General features: G+C 41.1%; 1 protein-coding gene across 1 annotated transcript in view; it reads left to right on the top strand.

The window, feature by feature from the left end:
• Positions 1–18,484, top strand: part of LOC129041531 (histone-lysine N-methyltransferase 2C-like) — a 61,090-nt gene extending 42,606 nt beyond the window's left edge. The window contains 13 exon segments of the mRNA XM_063667423.1: positions 641–890; positions 2,112–2,251; positions 2,686–2,793; positions 4,547–4,648; positions 4,650–5,616; positions 5,619–5,666; positions 6,953–7,089; positions 8,377–8,519; positions 8,787–8,955; positions 13,964–14,080; positions 14,497–14,570; positions 14,854–14,962; positions 16,832–18,484. Coding sequence (XP_063523493.1) covers positions 641–890; positions 2,112–2,251; positions 2,686–2,793; positions 4,547–4,648; positions 4,650–5,616; positions 5,619–5,666; positions 6,953–7,089; positions 8,377–8,519; positions 8,787–8,955; positions 13,964–14,080; positions 14,497–14,570; positions 14,854–14,962; positions 16,832–16,924 — 2,457 coding nt within the window. The 3' untranslated portion in view covers positions 16,925–18,484.
• Positions 18,485–21,625: the final 3,141 nt, after the last annotated feature.

Genomic DNA, 21,625 nt, shown 5'->3' on the forward strand with positions numbered 1-21,625 from the left:
CCATCATGTCCATCTGAGAAAAAACTTCTTTGTAACTGTTAACAGAGAAGAAAATTAAGCAATGAAAAAGAACTTTATCAACAGTAATAGTTTTGCAGAAGCAATAGAAATGTTCTTCAAGTAGCATCTGCTTATATCAAACATAAGTAATTTCCTGAGGATTTTTTATTTTTTTAACTCTGAATTCTGTGAAGACATTTCAGTAGAGACCAAACTAAAAGTCCAATGATGTGATATTTTGGTTATCAACAAAATACAGCAGTAGCAAGACCTTTGTCTGTTCTTATGGGATGTGTCAGAGCTGGAGGGAAGCCCCTGGAAGTAAGCTTTCTGACCACCTGTAGGAACTGACGGGGTCTGTCAGATGTTACGATATCTAAAATAGTTTAATGTGTTACTAGATATTTAATGTTAATTGGAATCCCTTTATGAGGATTTCTGTTTATAAATTTCTTTTTTTGGATATTGGTTCGTTAGAGCTAATTTTTTTCCTGAGATTCTTTAAGTCTAAATAAAATCTGTTGGATTTTCTTAGAATCTATGTATCATGCAAAGAGGATTTATCCTAAGTGTGTATTTTTCTTCAGTGGTTCACTGTTGCCTTCTGGGTGAATAATACAGCATTTGCATTTGGTTTTAGAACATTAGCAGTGTTGTGGCTGCATTTTCCGACCTTCTTCACGTCCGAATCCCTAACAGCTATGAGGTTAGCAGTGCTCCAGATGTCCCATCCACGGGTTTGGTCAGTAGCCACAGAATCAACCCGGGTTTGGAGTATCGACAGCATTTACTTCTCCGTGGGCCTCCGCCAGGATCTGCAAACCCTCCCAGATTAGTGAGCTCTTACCGGCTGAAGCAGCCTAATGTACCATTTCCTCCAACAAGCAATGGTGAGCTAGTGAGCTTTTTGTTAAGCCCAAATCCATTCCTGATTCAAAAGTTAAGCTTACTCTTTGAGATACTGATTATCTTTTAACAACGGACAGGTAACATGCTGGCGTATAGTCCTTGGTGAACTCACCATGTGTGGGTGTTCTGTTTTCTGTGCTGTGATTTGACCTCTAGTGCTTTGGCCTGTGTATTCTGTCATGCTGTCACCAGGGGCTATGTGAGTGCCAGCCATCTGTGCAGGCTGCCAGAAGAAGCCTGTGACGGGCTTGCCCTTGAGCAGCTTTTGTTCTTCTTGTCTCCCAACCCCCATCCCACTGCGCCTGGGCCACCTGGTACAGATGGGGCTGGTGACCTGACGTGGGTTCTGTTTCCTGTTCTCCTCTGCTTTCCATCCTCACCTACCTCTTGTTTTACCTCTGCACCAGCTGTATAGGGCCCTTCTCTTCCCACAGAGGTGTTCATGCCCCCCATCTCTGAGAATGGAACAACTTCCTTAGACCGACCATGATGTCGCTTTCCTTCCTGCCTCACTGGCAATCTTACGAGCGTGCTCAGTCCAGGCCCTGGCTTCCTCCTCTTGGCTTCTAGCTGTTCTGTCACTTTTTCCCTGATCCTTTTTGCCTTCACACTGCACCTGAATGATGCTTTCTAATTCCTGAGTCCTTATTTACCTTCTTATCCTTGGCCTTGGCTCTTTCCTCATTTCTGACTCTGCAAGTCACACTTATTTAAGACTCTTATACGTATATCATTGTATCTTTCATAAAATGTTTTTTAACCATCTTAACCTGCAAGCGAAAGTAATATCTGTTTCCCTCTCTGTCTTACTTTGTACTTAGACTGAGTAGTAATATCTGTTTCCCTCTCTGTCTTACTTTGTACTTAGACTGAATAGTAATATCTGTTTCCCTCTCTGTCTTACTTTGTACTTAGACTGAATACTAATCTCTCTTGGTGACTTAGTTTTATTTGATTCTTCTTTTATACTGCCATTGCTTTCCCAGCTATTTGAGAATAGGCATGTTTCTTTATTTCTGCCCTAGTGTCAGATAATCGACTCTGTAACCATTGTTTAGAAGATAAATTTTTTTTATTAATTAAAGAATAATGTAAAGTTAATGAACCATGTTGTAATGAGTTGATACTGCGTAATTTTTCACCATGTGCCACCTTGTGTTATCAGTCAGTTTTAATTACTAACAAAAGTTGATTGCCTTTAGGTCTTTCTGGATATAAGGATTCTAGTCATGGTATTGCAGAAAGCGCAGCACTCAGACCACAGTGGTGTTGTCATTGTAAAGTGGTTATTCTTGGAAGTGGTGTGCGGAAATCTTTCAAAGATCTGACCCTTTTGAACAAGGTACTTTGCTATTCCTTTTATGACCCCACCTCCTACCTCCAGTGAAAATGTCCTTGGCAGTGTCTCTTCCAACATCAGAGAGAGACAACAACTATGGTGGTGTGATGGACACATGTTCCTGGTGATGGCACCAGCATATATCAGACGTGCTTGGGCTGAACACCAAAGAGCTACAACAGGCTGTTAAAGGGAATATTATGAGGACTACCTATTTTTAAATAGAGTGAACCGTGGACCACATAGTTTGGTTTTGTACATGTATTTTTTCCCTAGCTAAATTATCACATGCTAAATATTGGAACATAGTTTCCTTTCTACTATTAAGATAAAGAACCACTGTCACTTTTGAATATAACATAAAAACAATGTATAGATCCTGTTTTTATTAAATTTTGACTTGTTGAGATTCCCACACATTTCTCTTTGCTTTTCAGGATTCCCGAGAAAGCACCAAGAGGGTAGAGAAGGACATTGTCTTCTGTAGTAATAACTGCTTTATTCTTTATTCATCAACTGCACAAGTGAAAAACTCAGAAAACAAGGTGAGATTAGGATAATCTCAGCTGATAACAATGTATAACGAGTGACTTCTGTGTTCTGGGCATATGGGAGTGAATAAAGATGTGTCCGTGCCTTCATGGAGCTCTGTGTGGGGAATCCAAAGCAGGTGCTGACCCGGCAGAGGAGGAGAGGGTGAAGGGAGCCTTGAGTCGTGTTACCCTTTCAACTTAGTTATTTGACAAAAGTGGGCAGAGTTATGTTTTAAAAGTTCAGTAAACAGAACACTAATATTAAAATCTTTAATTTTACCAGTTTAATATTTTTTTTGAGACGGAGTCTCATTCTGGTCCCACAGGCTGAAGGGCATTGGCACATCTTGGTTCACTGCAGACTCCGCCTCCCAATTCAAGCAATTCTCCTGCCTCAGCCTCCTGAGTAGCTGGGATTAGAGGTGCACGCCACCACGCCCAGCTAATTTTTGTAGTTTAGTAGAGATGGGGTTTCACCATGTTGGCCAGGCTGGTCTCAAACTCCTGACCTCGTGATCCGCCCACCTCAGCCTCCCAAAGTGCTGGGATTACATACAGGTGTGAGCCACTGCACCCGGCCGTAAATATGTTAATATTTTAAAATTATTTTTATTGATGTTACCCCAATAGGAAAACCTGTTTAAAGATAAAATTTAAGACTATTTGTGCATTTTAAGAGAAAACACTTTGCTCACAGTATGGTGAAAGAGGTCTGCTTTACTTGATTTTATGTAATTTGAGTGTGTCCAACTAATAGTTGATACAAATGATATGTTTGTAATCATGTTTTGAAGGAAGCTTTTCCTGTACAGTAATACTGCCAGTCATTCCTCCATCCAGGTTATTGCTCTGGTATGTCTTTCACAGAAGAACATTCTGAAGACTTATTTTTAACAGGTAGTTGTCTGTAGTATGCCTGTAATAAAATCCAAGCTAGATGACAAATAAATTTAGACCTTAAAATACATCAGCCTAAATGCAAGAAGGATTTTTTTTTCACCAGATAGTTTAAGTTGGTGTGCAGTCCCTGCCTGATTTGGTATAAGGCATGTCTTTTTTCAGACACCTTGTCAGGATTGGGGCATGTGAAAAGAGGGCAGCCTGTGGGTTGGTGTTTATTAGTTTTTGATACTCTGTACCATAAAGTAAATAAGCTATTGGAGATTTCCCCTCAGCTCAACTGTTTCAGCAGCCGGATCAGACCTGAGAAGCCTCAGAGAAAAGTTAGTATGATTCATTTGTTGACAAGGGCTCCTTCCCTTTCTCTAACATTTACACTAATTGATTAAGCCTGAGATTAACAGATATGAATTTTAGAGTGGAGATAAGCTCTCAAGAAATGATGCTGCAGCGTTCTTATTTGGTTAAACAAAAAACACTGTTCCATTGTACAAATTATATTAGCTCTTCTGACAGCATTGTGTGTGTGTGTGTTTTTTTTTTCTTTTTCTGGTTTTAATATAGCTAGAAAGGGGATTGTCCCAGAAAGTGTAAGAGCAGAATATTCTCCAGAATTATGGCCTTGTGGAAAAGGCCTCGAAAGGATGCGGCACAGCTGCCATCACCCGCTCTCTATCCCTGTGCACCTTAGAGCATGGTCAGCTTCTGCGGTGCATGAGCCCCCAGCACTTACTGCTGACTCTCCCTCTGCCCCTCAGGTCACCCATCCTCTTCAGTCATACTGCTCAGCTTCTTGTCTTAACAAGAATTGCTTTTCGGGCTTGTGAATTATTTTTCTTTGTCATGGTTTCTTTATGTTGCCCAGGAATCCATTCCTTCATTGCCACAATCACCTATGAGAGAAACGCCTTCCAAAGCATTTCATCAGTACAGCAACAACATCTCCACTTTGGATGTGCACTGTCTCCCCCCAGCTCCCAGAGAAAGCTTCTCCCCCTGTCTCACCACCCATCGCCTTCCCTCCTGCTTTTGAAGCAGCCCAAGTCGAGGCCAAGCCAGATGAGCTGAAGGTGACAGTCAAGCTGAAGCCTCAGCTAAGAGCTGTCCATGGTGGGTTTGAAGATTGCAGGCCGCTTAATAAAAAGTGGAGAGGAATGAAATGGAAGAAGTGGAGCATTCATATTGTAATCCCTAGGGGGACATTTAAACCACCTTGTGAGGATGAAATAGATGAATTTCTAAAGAAATTGGGCACTTCCCTTAAACCTGATCCTGTGCCCAAAGACTATCGGAAGTGTTGCTTTTGTCATGAAGAAGGTGATGGATTGACAGATGGACCAGCAAGGCTACTCAACCTTGACTTGGATCTGTGGGTCCACTTGAACTGCGCTGTGTGGTCCACGGAGGTCTATGAGACCCAGGCTGGTGCCTTAATAAATGTGGAGCTAGCTCTGAGGAGAGGCCTACAAATGAAATGTGTCTTCTGTCACAAGACAGGTGCCACTAGTGGATGCCACAGATATCGATGCACCAACATTTATCACTTTACTTGTGCCATTAAAGCACAATGCATGTTTTTTAAGGACAAAACTATGCTTTGCCCCATGCACAAACCAAAGGGAATTCATGAGCAAGAATTAAGTTACTTTGCAGTCTTCAGGAGGGTCTATGTTCAGCGCGATGAGGTGCGACAGATTGCTAGCATCGTGCAACGAGGAGAACAGGACCATACCTTGCACGTGGGTAGCCTCATCTTCCACACAATCGGTCAGCTGCTTCCACAGCAGATGCAAGCATTCCATTCTCCTAAAGCACTCTTCCCTGTGGGCTATGAAACCAGCCGGCTGTACTGGAGCACGTGCTATGCCAACAGGCGCTGCTGCTACCTGTGCTCCATCGAGGAGAAGGATGGGCGCCCAGTGTTTGTCATCAGGATTGTGAACAAGGCCATGAAGACCTGGTTCTAAGTGACATCTCACCTAAAGGTAACGTCTGCCATTCACATGCTGTGCAGAGCTACTTACTCTGATGTCAGGCTAATGAATGTATTTTGTCAATTTTCCATGTTTGTCTCATGTTCGTTTTATATTTTATAATGTGTTTTTGTCATTTACAAATGCCAATCTTTGTGTTCTCACACCTTGCTCTCTTTGCTACACAGTTGTCTAAACACTTTCATAGTCAATATATCTTTGAACATAAGAGTTGGTGAAGTAAATCCGAGAATGATTTGTAGATAAAGGTTGCCTGTCATTTGCATTGGGGACCTCCTTTTTCTTTTTCTTCTTCTTCTTTTTTTTTTTTGAGATGGAGTTTCTCTTTTGTTGCACAGTCTTGACTGCAATGGCGCGATCTCAGTTCCCTGTAACCTCCGCCTCCTGGGTTCAAGTGATTCTCCTGCCTCAGCCTCCCAAGTAGCTGAGATTACAGGCTTACACTACCATGCCTGGCTAATTTTTATATTTTTAGTAGTTTTTAATTTTGTATTTTTAGTATTTTAGGGGTTTTGGCATGTTGGCCAGGCTGGTCTCAAACTCCTGACCTCAGCTGATCCACCTGCCTCAGCCACCCAAAGTGCTGGGATTACAGGTGTGAGCCACCGTACCCGATGGGGACCCCCTTTTTCTTAAAATCATTTTCTAGAAGGCAGGAATGACATCTAAACCATACTGTATACATTGTCTTATCTTAGGAACATCAGATATTACTTAAGTTTAGAGATGGAAATTAAACACTTAGTTTGGACCTCCGTGGTTAAGTCTAGATTGTCACTTTTGCTTATGTAGAAAGTACACAAACAAAAGTATGTGGAGCTGCTTTCTTAAGTTTAGTACTTTAAAAAAAAAAAGTCTGAAAATACTCTAAAGATAATTCCAAAGAAAATATCAATTTAACATTTTAATTTAAATCTGAGGGGAAAGGATCATAGCTATCGACATTACCAATTAGACTAATCATTTTAAAATCTGGTATGTTATATGGCCACTATGAAAGTAAATGAACTGTTTGCATGAATTTCAGTTACATTAAATTTTTTCACTTTAATGTCCTTAATCTATTATTTTCCCCAAAATTTAGGTCTTTAAAAAAAATTGCTGCCATTTAATAAACAGGTTCATTAGATTATTACCAAACAGATTTATTAGATTATTGCCCAACAGGATTTATTTGGAAATTAGTAAATCCTTGTGAGTGGTTATTCTTCATTTTGCTCTTGTTTTTTATACTGTATCCTATTTCCCATAAAGATTATGTTTTTGTCCCTATGTAGGTGTCTGGGATAAGATTTTGGAGCCTGTGGCATGTGTGAGAAAAAAGTCTGAAATGCTCTAGCTTTTCCCAGCGTATTTAAAAGAAGAGGATCTGTTTGGCCTGACCGTCTCTGCAGTGGCACGCATAGCGGAATCAGTGAGTGTCTTGGTCAGGCTTTGAGATTGGAATTGCTTTCCTAATTCAGTGTGACCACTTGAACACATGCTGTAACATTTGTGGCACTCTTCAGAAAGTGGCTGAGCCTGTGGATTAACTCGTTTCTCTTAGAGGAATAAGGCATTGGTGATTAATCGGGAGAGCTCAGTACGTGTTGGTATTCACCCAGTTGAGGTAGTTAACAAACTTCAGGTTCTCTTCCAGGCTGGAGGCAAGCAGGGGTGAAGGACACCAGGCTTGTCACATCTTCTGGGTGTGTTGGATGAGTGAGGACACTCTCTTCTTCCCTTGCCTTTCTAAAGTTTCTCCCACCTCAGAATGTCAGTGTGCCCATTTCCTGACACTTGGGTATTTATGGCCACTCTCCTGCCCTCTTCCTAGGATGAAGTCACTAGAGGGCAGTAGATCGCAGCAGCACTGATATATGTCCTCTCTTGACATTTCTTTGCTTAAAAGATTAATGTCAGTGAGTCTAACTGAACCATATCTACACAATAGTTTTAGAAAATTGTATGATTCTAAGGCATTGTTTTCAAGAATAAAAATATCATTGGTGTGTTTTCTTTGGACAGGCAGAGGAAACCCCAAAAGCCACTGAGTAATGTGCCTAATTGTTTTCTTTGGAATCGCCCTGCCTAAGTGATATTATGACTATAGAGAAATAAATTTCACAAGCAATGTATTCCAGAAAAGACCTTTAACATGTAAATGACTTTGAGTAAAGCTTGAGTTAACACCTATGCTTTATGCTCCCAGGACATGGAGAGCGATGACCTCATCATATCAGAGTCAAATTGAAAGAAGTGAGAAACGATCAAGAAAGAAACCATATAGATGATTTTTTAACTGTTTTTAATTGTAAAATTCCAGACAGAGATACAAAAGTTGGCATTAATACGGGTGAAAGAACTAAATGTGAATCACTACATGCCCTGTGTTTGTGGGTATTGTGTGTTTCAGTCAGACCCTGAAATCACACAAGCGTGTATATTGGTCAGCCAGTGTTTGTTGCATGGGCTAATCTTTTTCTTCAAGGAGCATTTGGCAGGGTTTACCTAAGTTTGGCTTTGAAACTGAATTTGCATACTCATATTTAAGTAGATCTACCTGCAGGCCAATAGTGTTAACATAAGCTAGAAGACCATTTTATTATCGGGGAAAACGCTGATGAGTTATTTGTGTCGTGGGCCATCCTTTGACCAGCTTGAGATTGTCTGTAGTCTCCACCAGATGGGGTGACTTTGTGTCTACTTTGCTTCTTTTCAGCTACCTGGGGTTGAGGCATGTGAAGACTATACCTTCCGATATGGCCGAAATCCTCTCATGGAACTTCCTCTTGCCATTAACCCCACAGGTTGTGCCCGTTCTGAACCTAAAATGAGTGCCCATGTCAAGAGGTTTGTGTTAAGGTATTTTGTTTTAACTTCACATAGTACAGCCCAGGGTTTCTAGGCATATTAGTGATTTCCTGTGCCTTATTTGTCTACTGCTTACAAACCCTGCTGTCTGGCTGTGTATGTGCCCAACTACATAAGAGAACTCGCCGTGTGTCTCTGCTAGGCAGCTTTCCATGTATGTTGTTGTAAGAATTTGAATTAACCTGGTTTTGGGCATTACTCAGAGGTATCTTCAGTTTTCCTTTTATTTTTTTCCTGTTGATATGCCATTGTCTGCAGGCCTCACACCTTAAACAGCACCAGCACCTCAAAGTCATTTCAGAGCACAGTCACTGGAGAACTGAACGCACCTTATAGTAAACAGTTTGTTCACTCCAAGTCATCGAAGTACCGGAAGAAGAAGACTGAGTGGAAATCCAATGTGTATCTGGCACGGTCTCGGATTCAGGTGAAGAAATACTTTGTGTACAGGAAGTGGAGAGACAGGGTGGAGTCTAGCAATCTGAAGCTATTGATGTCCAGTATGTGAAAATGATTTCACATAGCTGCAGGGACAGAAACATGTTTTCAAAATCCTATCAAATCCTGTCCCTTCGTAACACTAGGGATTTAATATGTAGTCTTGGATCTTGGTGATTGGCTTCCCCAAATGGAAAGCAGACCAGTGGAATCCACATCTTTGCATCTTGTTGAGAGCTCCTGGGAGGCAGGTAGCATTGTAATTTGCACACACTGGATTTGTGGAGTGCTCAGTAGACCTGTTTCAAGCACTTGAGAGAAATACAAATGAAAATATTTTCCAAAGGTACACCAATTTTGGAAGTTACCTTATCTTTTGGAAGCTACCGTTTCATGAAATCAGTGCACGTTTTTTGGTAGACTGTGGACTGTCTTACAAGTAAGGCTGTGTATAGGCTAAGCATTTAAGTTTACACCTATAGTCCATACTTCCTGAGCTGCAGACCCAAATATCCAAATGCCTGTTCAGCATTTTTCTCCTTGGATGTCTCAGAATGGAATTACAAAGCTCTTACTTTGTCAAACTTGTCCAGCTCCTAAACCCCGCCATCCTACAGGCTCCTTGCTGAGTGGTGTTACCGTTTGTGTACATTGGCTTCAGTACTGCCAGATTAAACCTAAAGCATCATCAAGTTCTGTTTTCTCCTAAAAATTCTCTCAGATCCACTCTTAGGTTTCCCAGCCCTATCTTGAGCCACATATCACTTGCCTGTACCACTGCAGGCCTGGCTGTCTCCTCCCATCCAGTTCCTTCTCAGCAGCCAGCAAAGTATCTTTACCATATAAATTGGATCAGCATTCCTTTGTCTATACTCATTCAGATTCTTGTTCCTTTGTTGGAACCCTTTTACTCCTCACTAGAAGTTTGTAGGATCTTCTCTTTATTGATATTTGGACATTTCACAGAACTACACCTCACTGAAGGTCTTTTTGTTGATTGCTTTCCTCCCTTGATGAGCCCTTTCAACCTGGAGCATTGTGACCTTCTGTCTGAGAAACGTGTTTTGTATTCATTCTTTTGCAAGTTCTGCCCCTCTGTTTCCTCTGTGTTTGCACTAAAACTCCTGAGATTCAGGATCTCAGAGTGTGGACCTGAGACTAGAAGCAGCAGTATCACCTGGGAGCTTGTTAGGACGTGCAGGTTCGGGGGCCCCAGCCCAGCCTCACTGAATCCAGCTCTGGAGGTGGGGCCTCCTGGATGATTCTCATGCATGCCAGAGAATAATTTCTGTCTTACATCCTTTCTCCCCTTCTGTTTTTTGTTTCCTTGTCTCTCTGTTCTTTCTGAGACTTCCTCTACTTTATCTGCTAATCTTTCTTGTCTATTTTTAGAGATTAGCTATGAGCCCTTTCTGCTCTTGATCTTGTTGTTTGATATTTTGTTTTTACATTATGAGTGGAGTATCTATGTTTTCTCTGCTGTTGCCCCTAGAGAGGCAACAGCCTCTCTCGGATTTTGTGGGTGAATTAGTGCTTTGCCTCTACTCCTTCCAGTTCTAGCTTTCCCCTGCTAAGTCAATTACTTTTCATTTTAAATAGTCCATTCACTCTTATACCCATTCGTGTTCTTGAGGAGTGTGCTTTTACTGTGATTTTAGTGGGTATCTTAACTGTGTTCAACCTGTCATCTTTAACCTGAAGCATTTTTGAGAGCTCTGGTTTCTGTCTCTTTACTCATTTCATCCTGCCACCCTCCCATCTGTCCACTTCCCTGGGGATCCCGTGGATGATCTAATATGTATCCTGTTTTTCTGTGCTAATATCTTAGAAATATATACACTTTTATGTACATATATAAAAGTGGAATCATGTTATATTTATTTTTCTCCGTCTTCCTTTTCTCTGTAATAATCAGAGATCCCTCTCGATCAACTGAGGTAGCTTCATTTCATTCTTTTTAATGGTTACGTGATGTTCCATAGTGTTGATGAACTGCAGTTAAACCATTGCATTACTGATGAGTGTTTATTTTATTTATAATCTTTCTCATAACAAACAGTGTTGCTATATCTTGTACAAATATCACAATGAATTAATAGTTTCACTCCTATGGGGTATATTCCCAAACGTGAGGTTTCTGTGTAAAAGCGTGTGTACTTTTCATTTAAATAGATATTGCCAATTTTCTAAAAAGGCTCTTACTGCACACTTCTTCCTGAAGCATGTGAGACTGTTTTCTTGTTTCCCATTTGTAGTTGGTGTTACTATTTTTTTGTTTAGTTGGTCTGATAAATATAGACTGATGTTGTTACCTTAATTGAATAGGCAGCTTTTCATGTCGGCCATTTGGATTTGCTTTCATAGGAATTGCGTATTCATATCCTTTGTTCATTTTTCAATTTTTAGCAGTTTACACTATTCAGAATTTTCCCCTACAAAATATCCTTTGCCTACCAGCAAGTGTGACATCTTTTTTCTTGTAAAAGTTAATGTTTATATAAATAAACATACATAATTTTCTATTGCATCTAGTCTTGGTCAAGACCCTAGATTATATATGTATTCTAGAGTATTTCTTGCATAACATTTTAAAAATATAATTTCGTTTTGTTCCATTGGATAACCAGTTGTTGAAGGACCATTTAGAAGTAACCCACTCATATTTAACTGATTTTCTTTCTTCTTTTTTGAGACAGGGTCTCACTCTGTCACCCAGGCTGGAGTGCGGTGGCACAATCTCAGCTCACTGCAGCTTCGATCTCCTCGGCTCAAGCGATCCTCTTACCTCAGCCTCCTGAGTAGCCAGGGCTACAGGTGCATGCCACAATACTTGGCTAATTTTTAAAAACATTTTTTTAGAGATGAGGTTTTGCCATGTTGTCCAGGCTGGTCTTGAACTCCTGACTCAAGCAATTCACCTGTCTCGGCCTCCCAAAGTGCTGGGATTACAGGCATGAGCCCGCGTGGCTGGCATGAATTTTTTTTTTTTTTTTTTTGAGACGGAGTCTTCCTCTGTCACCCAGGCTGGAGTGCAGTGGCACGATCTCGGCTCACTGCAACCTCTGCCTCCCAGGTTCAAGCAATTCTTCTGCCTCAGCCTCCCAAGTAACTGGGACTACAGGTGTGCACTACCATGCCCGGCTAATTTTTTTTTTTTTTTTAAGTGGAGATGGGGTTTCACCATATTGGCCAGGCTGGACCTGAAACTCCTGACCTTGTGACCCGCCCACCTCTGCCTCCCAAAGTGCTGGTATTACAGGTGTGAGCCACCGCACCTGGCCTTTTTCTTCTTTTAACCCCACGAAATCTTGACTATAAACTGAATTTTAATACCAGTTACTACTATACATTAGATTTTCATACATGCAGGGATCTATTTCTCTTTTCTGAGATGGAGTCTCACTCTGTCAGCCAGACTGGAGTGCAGTGGTGCCATCTCGGCTCACTGCAACCTCTGCCTCCCAGATTAAAGCGATTCTCATGCCTCAGCCTCTGGAGTCTCGCTTTGTTGCCCAGGCTGGAGTACAGTGGCATGATCTCAGCTCACTGCAACCTCTGCCTCTGGGGCTCAAGCAATTCTCTTGGCTCAGCCTCCCTAGTAGCTGGGATTACAGGCACACGCCACCACGCCCAGCTAATTTTTGTATTTTTAGTAGAGACGGGGTTTCACCATGTTGGCCAGGCTGGTCTTAAACTCCTGACCTCAAGGGATCCACCTGTCTTGGCTTCCCAAAGTGCTGGGATTATAGGCGTGAGCCACCACACCTGGCCTATTTAGAATCTCTTCATTTCCACTGATCTTGTTTATTCTTAAACCACACTATATTGATCTCCATACGTACTTTTTGTGTGTTCTGGTTCATTCACTTGTGAGTTGTATCTGGAGTAGAACAGATAATCAAAGATGCTTGTTCAGAGGATAAATCAGTTCACATACTAAAGTCTCTCACATGGCCCTTCCCACCGTGTGCTCCCGGATGTGCTTCATGAGGACGCAGCTGGGGCAGCACATGGTGGTCCTAGTAATTCCGACTAGAATGCAGTTGATTTCTGCATTCTAGAATTCAGTTCAATTCTCGAATTGCATTCTAGTCTAGTACTTCTGATTTAGTTGCATCTAGTCTAGTACATCTAGTCTAGTACTTTTGCATTCAGTTGCCTTCTAGTCGGAATTAAGGGCAAAAACCCAAAATTGGGACAAGAAAATACAACTATTTATGGGAAAGACCCATATTTTTTTAGTATGTTTCTCTACAAGTTGTGCTACCAACCTAAAATAGTGCACCTAGCAGGCCACCAGCACGGGAGTACAAGCTGCACAGTGAGAGCTGCTTCCATTTCAGCCAGTTCAAACTTCTTTCCCAGCCTCAGAATTTTGTATTAGTGAAAAATTTACCTTCCCCAAGAGCTTCATTTGTTTCCAGCATTCCTGATATTTACAGCAGAGTGACGTTTCCTGTGTGTGCTCTTTGCCCTGGCTCCTGGGAAACTCAGAGCCAAGTCTGAACCCTGTTTACAGTATCAGTGATTGGTTATAGTTAGCCCGATTTCTATGTTATTAAATTTATTATGTCTTTTTTGAAATAGTATTGGGGTAAAATAAACACCACAAGTCAATAAGCTTATTTAGTTGGTGGGAACTCAGCTATGTCATCTGGAAGGTTAGATAGCCTAATACATAAGACAGCCAATACATAAGACAGCCAAGTATACATATGTATAAAGTACTACTTTATACATAGACCCTAAGAATTTAGTGCTAAAAAAGACGTAGGAATAAGCTAGTGATGGCATAGTTTTAAGTAGTAAAAATGTCCAATTTTTTAAATTTCAGAAAACAGCATATTCAAAAATGATTTGAATTCAAGTGAAACTTAAGTATGGCTTCTAATAAGACCCAAGGGTGAAACCTTTGTATGAAAAACAGAAAAAAGACTTGTTGTCACATAAATTGGAAGTATGTAAACACTTTTTTTTTTTTTTTTTTTTTTTTTTAGGGGCTGGGCCTGTATGCTGCTAGAGAAATTGAGAAGCACACCATGGTCATTGAGTATATCGGGACTATCATTCGAAATGAAGTAGCAAACAGAAAAGAGAAACTTTATGAGTCTCAGGTAGGTGTCTGGTCCCCGCGATTGTATAAACAGCACCATCAACCTCTCCCTTTCTCCATGCCAACCAGACACCCTGAAAGGCAGAATGAAATCTGTCAATGCTGCATTCAGCTTTAAACAAAAGCCATATCTGTATATTATTGTATTTTTATCAGTTTTATCTCTTTCAATTGGTGTTATGGTTTACTTTGATAGACAACTGTAAATTAATGAGGCTGGCTTCACACACAACCTACTGATTCCATGCTTTCCATTCGTGCCATGTAAATGTCATCTGTGCCTAACAGAATATCCACAGTAAGGGTGATGAGGGTGCCGTTCCGTTCAGTTTCGACTGAGTCCTCCTGGTGTGGATAGGAACACAGAGGGGAGTTTCAGGTCGACATTGATGACTTACTGACTGACTTTTCCCTCAGAACCGTGGTGTGTACATGTTCCGCATAGATAACGACCACGTGATTGACACGACGCTCACAGGAGGGCCTGCAAGGTGAGACAGCGAGGAACCTGACGGGGAGTGCTTTTGCTCATGGGGCCAGTGCTGGTGGAGAGAACACTGAAGCCAAGGGAAAGGCTCTCACTGCAGCCTGGCAGTGACTAAACATTCAGAGCAAATGAGTTTTGAGAATTTTTATTTAAATTTTATATTTGTGCTTCTAACAATGGGCAAATAGAAATTTAATTAGCAAAAACTGCTTTCTCAATAAATGGGAAGTTTTTAAAGCTGCTTCTAGCTGTTTTACAATATAGTTTTCTGACATGGTGGCTTGCAGGTATATCAACCATTCGTGTGCACCTAATTGTGTGGCTGAAGTGGTGACTTTTGAGAGAGGACACAAAATTATCATCAGCTCCAATCGGAGAATCCAGAAAGGAGAAGAGGTAAGAGTGTGAGAGATTGCGTCTGCCATGTTGTTCAGATCCTGGGTGAATAGTTCCCTCCTCACACAGGTCACTTACTCACTTGTTTCCCAGTTCTTTGTTGTGATAAAAACTCTGTCTATAGTAGGCCAGATGTTCCCACCCTGCAATATCTCACCCTTCAGGCATTCCAGTTCACCTTCCTCCACATGGCAGCTCTGTGAGCATTTGCTGTCACCTCTCCCTTCCCTTCTGTGCCACAGGTTCAGCATCCCCATGGCACCCAGGTGGTATCATTTCTATGTGCCATAGGATCCTTCTTTATCCCCTTAACCTGGACACAGTTTGGCAGTGTCCCCTCTGAAGTGCATCCCTGTCCGTCTCCAAGGGGGCCGTGGCTCTTGGGATGGCACTGTTGGGCTATGGGTGGCAAATCTGGGCAGCCGTGCTGCTGAGGATTGTGTGCTCACGCTGACGATCATTGCATGCTTAACCAAGTGCCCACATCGTCACATTCTCCAGCAGTTCAGGTGTGGGTTGTTGTCTTCAAAATGCCGAGTGCCAAGCTTGCTATTTGTCTCCGTGCTCTCAGAGGTGACTCTGGTCCGGCGTCTCACCCGTTGGGATTATTTTTGGCCTTAATTGCTGCATTTGCTTCCCAACTTGGTCTTTCCCACTGTGATTCAGGTACCTTGGTTCTGGAATTGGCATTTCCTGGAAAGCTGTCACTGAGCAGCAGGCTTGGTTTCTGTAGGAAACGTCCCGCATTTGGGGAGTGAGGCAAGTGGCTTGGCTTTGTTGGTGCTCCTCTCCCTTCATGAACATAGCCATGGCATTCGTGGGACTCTATCTGTATTTTGGGTCTTTGTGGAATCTCCTTTCTTAGTCAAGAATAAGGATCCAACTAGACCCAAGGCCCGTTATACATCTCAAAGTAACATGTAAATAAGACAGTGTGTGGGAGCCCTGGCACGGTGCCAGTAACCAATGGCTACCATGGTGGTCAGAAGAGACTCAGCCCAGGGCCACCTGCCTCCTTCCTACTTGAGTATTCTTGAGTAAGTAGTTTAATCTGAGCCCCTATTTTATCTTCTGCAAGATGGAGAAAATGACTTCCTTACCAGGCTCTTGTAAGGACTCAGCAGATACCTGAAAGAAAGCAGTGGAATCATTGCCAAGAACAGCTGCTCAGTAAACACTGGTTTCCTTCCTTTCTGTGTAGAAGGTCTTTCCAGCTAGTGTCTAGAATCATTTCAATCAGAAGAGACCTAGAAATTACTGGGCCTCCCCTTCATTTTGCAGCATCGGGTCTTTCTGGGGTGGTGGGGGCTGCAGGGGCCACGCAGTGAGGCTTGTACCATGGGACTCACGCAGACTCCCACCTACCTTGATTGGTCTGAGATGTTAATTTGGTGACCTCTAAATAGAAAGACATCCTTTCAGTCTTGAGTGAGGAAAAATGAAAGAGGGAAAACAGTGTTAGCTGGCAGTTCATCTCACCCAGACTTGCATGCCCCATTTGGTAAATCAGGGGAAGTGAAAGGCTTCTGGGTTTTAGGGAGAGGGGTAGGAAAGCAGTTGCCCTTCCAGTCCCCTCTATCCACTTGCAGGGACAGCATTATGAGAAGTCACAGAAATACAGCTTTCTCCGGTCAGGCTCCCCGTTCTCAGATCTGGCAGTTTAAAAATACTGCCTCCCTCATTTCCTCTGTGCAAGCACAGTGCCTCTTTTCAGGGTTCCCCCAGGGTCCCATGGAACCTCAAGAAATCAGGTCTTCCTTAATTTACGTCTGTTTTGTTTGCTGGTTTTAAAATGCAAGGGAGATGGAGGCAGAAACGCCATTGCCTTCCTTGCTGTCCTTTCTTACCCTGTGTCTTTGCCGTGGGCAGCTCTGCTATGACTATAAGTTTGACTTTGAAGATGACCAGCACAAGATTCCGTGTCACTGTGGAGCTGTGAACTGCCGGAAGTGGATGAACTGAAATGCATTCCTTGCTAGCTCAGCGGGCGGCTTGTCCCTAGGAAGAGGCAATTCAACACACCATTGGAATTTTGCAGACAGAAAGATATTTTTGTTTTCTATTTTATGACTTTTTGAAAAAGCTTCTGGGAGTTCTGATTTCCTCAGTCCTTTAGGTTAAAGAAGCGCCAGGAGGAAGCTGACAGAAGCAGCGTTCCTGAAGTGGCCGAGGTTCAACGGAATTACAGAATGGCCCAGCACTTTTGCTTTTTTTTCTTTTCCTTTTCTTTCTTTTTTTGTTTGTTTTTTGTTTTTTTTTCCCTTGTGGGTGGGTTTCGCTGTTTTGGTTTTTTAGTCTCACTAAGGAGAAACTTTTACTGGGGCAAAGAGCCAATGGCTGCCTTGCCCTGGGCAGGGGCCTTCCTACGAATGTAAGGCTGAAATCACCAGCGAAGGGGACAGAGAGTGCTGGCCATGGCCTTATTAAAAAGGGACAGGCCCTCTAACTTCAAAATGTTTTTAAATAAAGTAGATACCACTGAACAAGGAATGTACTGAAAAGACTTCCTTAGGGATAGAGCTAAGGGATAATAACTTGCACTAAATACATTTAAATACTTGATTCCATGAGTCAGTTTATTGTAGTTTTTGATTTCTGTAAAATAAGAGAAACTTTTGTATTTATTATTGAATAAGTGAATGAAGCTATTTTTAAATAAAGTTAGAAGAAAGCCAAGCTGCTGCTGTTACCTGCAGAACTAACAAACCCTGTTACTTTGTACAGATACGTAAATATTTTGAGAAAAAATACAGTATAAAAATAGTTATTGACCAAATGCTACCAGGCTCTGCAGCAGCTCGGGTGCTTATAAAATGTTCATAGGGATGTTACAATATAATTTTGTGTTATAAAATATGCCATTATAATTATGTAATAACCAAAATTTCAACATAGAGTGTTTGGGGTTTTTTGAAAACTGCAGTCTATTAGTACTTAATGGTTTTATACACCTTACTTCTGACAGAGCGGGGCGTATGCTACGACTACAACTTTTATAGCTGTTTTGGTAATTTAAACTAATTTTTTCATATTATATTGTTGCATCCCTACTTCTTCAGTCAGGTTTTTTTGTGCTTACAATTTGTGATAACTGTGAATAACTGCTTAAAAATACACCCAAATGGAGGCTGAATTTTTTCTTCAGCAAAAGTAGTTTTGATTAGAACTTTGTTTCAGCCACAGAGAATCATGTAAACATAATAGGATCATGTAGCAGAAACTTAAGTCTAACCCTTTAGCCTTCTATTTAACACAAAAATTTGAAAAAGTTAAAAAAAAAAAAAGGAGATGTGATTATGCTTACAGCTGCAGGACTCTGGCAATAGGGTTTTTGGAAGATGTAATTTTATTTATTTATTTATTTATTTTTTTTCTTTTATTATTATTGTTATTATTATTATACTTTAGGTTTTATGGTACATGTGCGCAATGTGCAGGTAAGTTACATATGTATACATGTGCCATGCTGGTGCGCTGCACCCACCAACTCGTCATCTAGCATTAGGTATATCTCCCAATGCTATCCCTCCCCCCTCCCCCAACCCCACAACAGTCCCCGAAGTGTGATGTTCCCCTTCCTGTGTCCATGTGTTCTCATTGTTCAATTCCCACCTATGAGTGAGAATATGCGGTGTTTGGTTTTTTGTTCTTGCGATAGTTTACTGAGAATGATGATTTCCAATTTCATCCATGTCCCTACAAAGGACATGAACTCATCATTTTTTATGGCTGCATAGTATTCCATGGTGTATATGTGCCACGTTTTCTTAATCCAGTCTATCATTGTTGGACATTTGGGTTGGTTCCAAGTCTTTGCTATTGTGAATAATGCCGCAATAAACATACGTGTGTATGTGTCTTTATAGCAGCATGATTTATAGTCCTTTGGGTATATACCCAGTAATGGGATGGCTGGGTCGAATGGAATTTCTAGTTCTAGATCCCTGAGGAATCGCCACACTGACTTCCACAAGGGTTGAACTAGTTTACAGTCCCACCAACAGTGTAAAAGTGTTCCTATTTCTCCACATCCTCCCCAGCACCTGTTGTTTCCTGACTTTTTAATGATTGCCATTCTAACTGGTGTGAGATGGTATCTCATTGTGGTTTTGATTTGCATTTCTCTGATGGCCAGTGATGGTGAGCATTTTTTCATGTGTCTTTTGGCTGCATAAATGTCTTCTTTTGAGAAGTGTCTGTTCATGTCCTTTGCCCACTTTTTGATGGGGTTTTTTGTTTTTTTCTTGTAAATTTGTTGGAGTTCATTGTAGATTCTGGATATTAGCCCTTTGTCAGATGAGTAGGTTGCGAAAATTTTCTCCCATTTTGTAGGTTGCCTGTTCACTCTGATGGTAGTATCTTTTGCTGTGCAGAAGCTCTTGAGTTTAATTAGATCCCATTTGTCAATTTTGGCTTTTGTTGCCCTTGCTTTTGGTGTTTTAGACATGAAGTCCTTGCCCATGCCTATGTCCTGAATGGTAATGCCTAGGTTTTCTTCTAGGGTTTTTATGGTTTTAGGTCTAACATTTAAGTCTTTAATCCATCTTGAATTGATTTTTGTATACGGTGTAAGGAAGGGATCCAGTTTCAGCTTTCTACATATGGCTAGCCAGTTTTCCCAGCACCATTTATTAAATAGGGAATCCTTTCCCCATTTCTTGTTTTTGTCAGGTTTGTCAAAGATCAGATACTTGTAGATATGTGGCATTATTTCTGACGGCTCTGTTCTGTTCCATTGATCTATATCTCTGTTTTGGTACCAGTACCATGCTGTTTTGGTTACTGTAGCCTTGTAGTATAGTTTGAAGTCAGGTAGTGTGATGCCTCCAGCTTTGTTCTTTTGGCTTAGGATTGACTTGGCGATGCGGGCTCTTTTTTGGTTCCATATGAACTTTAAAGTATTTTTTTCCAATTCTGTGAAGAAAGTCATTGGTAGCTTGATGGGGATGGCATTGAATCTGTAAATTACCTTGGGAAGGATGGCCATTTTCATGATATTGATTCTTCCTACCCATGAGCATGGAATGTTCTTCCATTTGTTTGTATCCTCTTTTATTTCCTTGAGCAGTGGTTTGTAGTTCTCCTTGAAGAGGTCTTTCACATCCCTTGTAAGTTGGATTCCTAGGTATTTTATTCTCTTTGAAGCAATTGTGAATGGGAGTTCACTCATGATATGGCTCTCTGTTTGTCTGTTATTGATGTATAAGAATGCTTGTGATTTTTGCACATTGATTTTGTATCCTGAGACTTTGCTGAAGTTGCTTATCAGCTTAAGGAGATTTTGGGCTGAGACAATGGGGTTTTCTAAATATACTATCATGTCATCTGCAAACAGGGACAATTTGACTTCCTCTTTTCCTAATTGAATACCCTTGATTTCCTTCTCCTGCCTAATTGCCCTGGCCAGAACTTCCAACACTATGTTGAATAGAAGTGGTGAGAGAGGGCATCCCTGTCTTGTGCCAGTTTTCAAAGGGAATGCTTCCAGTTTTTGCCCATTCAGTATGATATTGGCTGTGGGTTTGTCATAAATAGCTCTTATTATTTTGAGATATGTCCCATCAATACCTAATTTATTGAGAGTTTTTAGCATGAAGGGTTGTTGAATTTTGTCAAAGGCCTTTTCTGCATCTATTGAGATAATCATGTGGTTTTTGTCTTTGGTTCTGTTTATATGCTGGATTACATTTATTGATTTGCGTATATTGAACCAGCCTTGCATCCCAGGGATGAAGCCCACTTGATCATGGTGGATAAGCTTTTTGATGTGCTGCTGGATTCTGTTTGCCAGTATTTTATTGAGGATTTTTGCATCAATGTTCATCAAGGATATTGGTCTAAAATTCTCTTTTTTTGTTGTGTCTCTGCCAGGCTTTGGTATCAGGATGATGCTGGCCTTATAAAATGAGTTAGGGAGGATTCCCTCTTTTTCTATTGATTGGAATAGTTTCAAAAGGAATGGTACCAGCTCCTCCTTGTACCTCTGGTAGAATTCGGCTGTGAATCCGTCTGGTCCTGGACTTTTTTTGGTTGGTAAGCTATTGATTATTGCCACAATTTCAGCTCCTGTTATTGGTCTATTCAGAGATTCAACTTCTTCCCGGTTTAGTCTTGGGAGGGTGTATGTGTTGAGGAATTTATCCATTTCTTCTAGATTTTCTAGTTTATTTGCATAGAGGTGTTTGTAATATTCTCTGATGGTAGTTTGTATTTCTGTGGGATCGGTGGTGATATCCCCTTTATCATTTTTTATTGCATCTATTTGATTCTTCTCTCTTTTTTTCTTTATTAATCTTGCTAGCGGTCTATCAATTTTGTTGATCCTTTCAAAAAACCAGCTCCTGGATTCATTTATTTTTTGAAGGGTTTTTTGTGTCTCTATTTCCTTCAGTTCTGCTCTGATTTTAGTTATTTCTTGCCTTCTGCTAGCTTTTGAATGTGTTTGCTCTTGCTTTTCTAGTTCTTTTAATTGTGATGTTAGGGTGTCAATTTTGGATCTTTCCTGCTTTCTCTTGTGGGCATTTAGTGCTATAAATTTCCCTCTACACACTGCTTTGAATGCATCCCAGAGATTCTGATATGTTGTGTCTTGGTTCTCGTTGGTTTCAAAGAACATCTTTATTTCTGCCTTCATTTCATTATGTACCCAGTAGTCATTCAGGA

The sequence above is a fragment of the Pongo pygmaeus genome, chromosome 6 (genome assembly GCF_028885625.2).
Source record: "Pongo pygmaeus isolate AG05252 chromosome 6, NHGRI_mPonPyg2-v2.0_pri, whole genome shotgun sequence".
Lineage (NCBI taxonomy): Eukaryota > Metazoa > Chordata > Mammalia > Primates > Hominidae > Pongo > Pongo pygmaeus.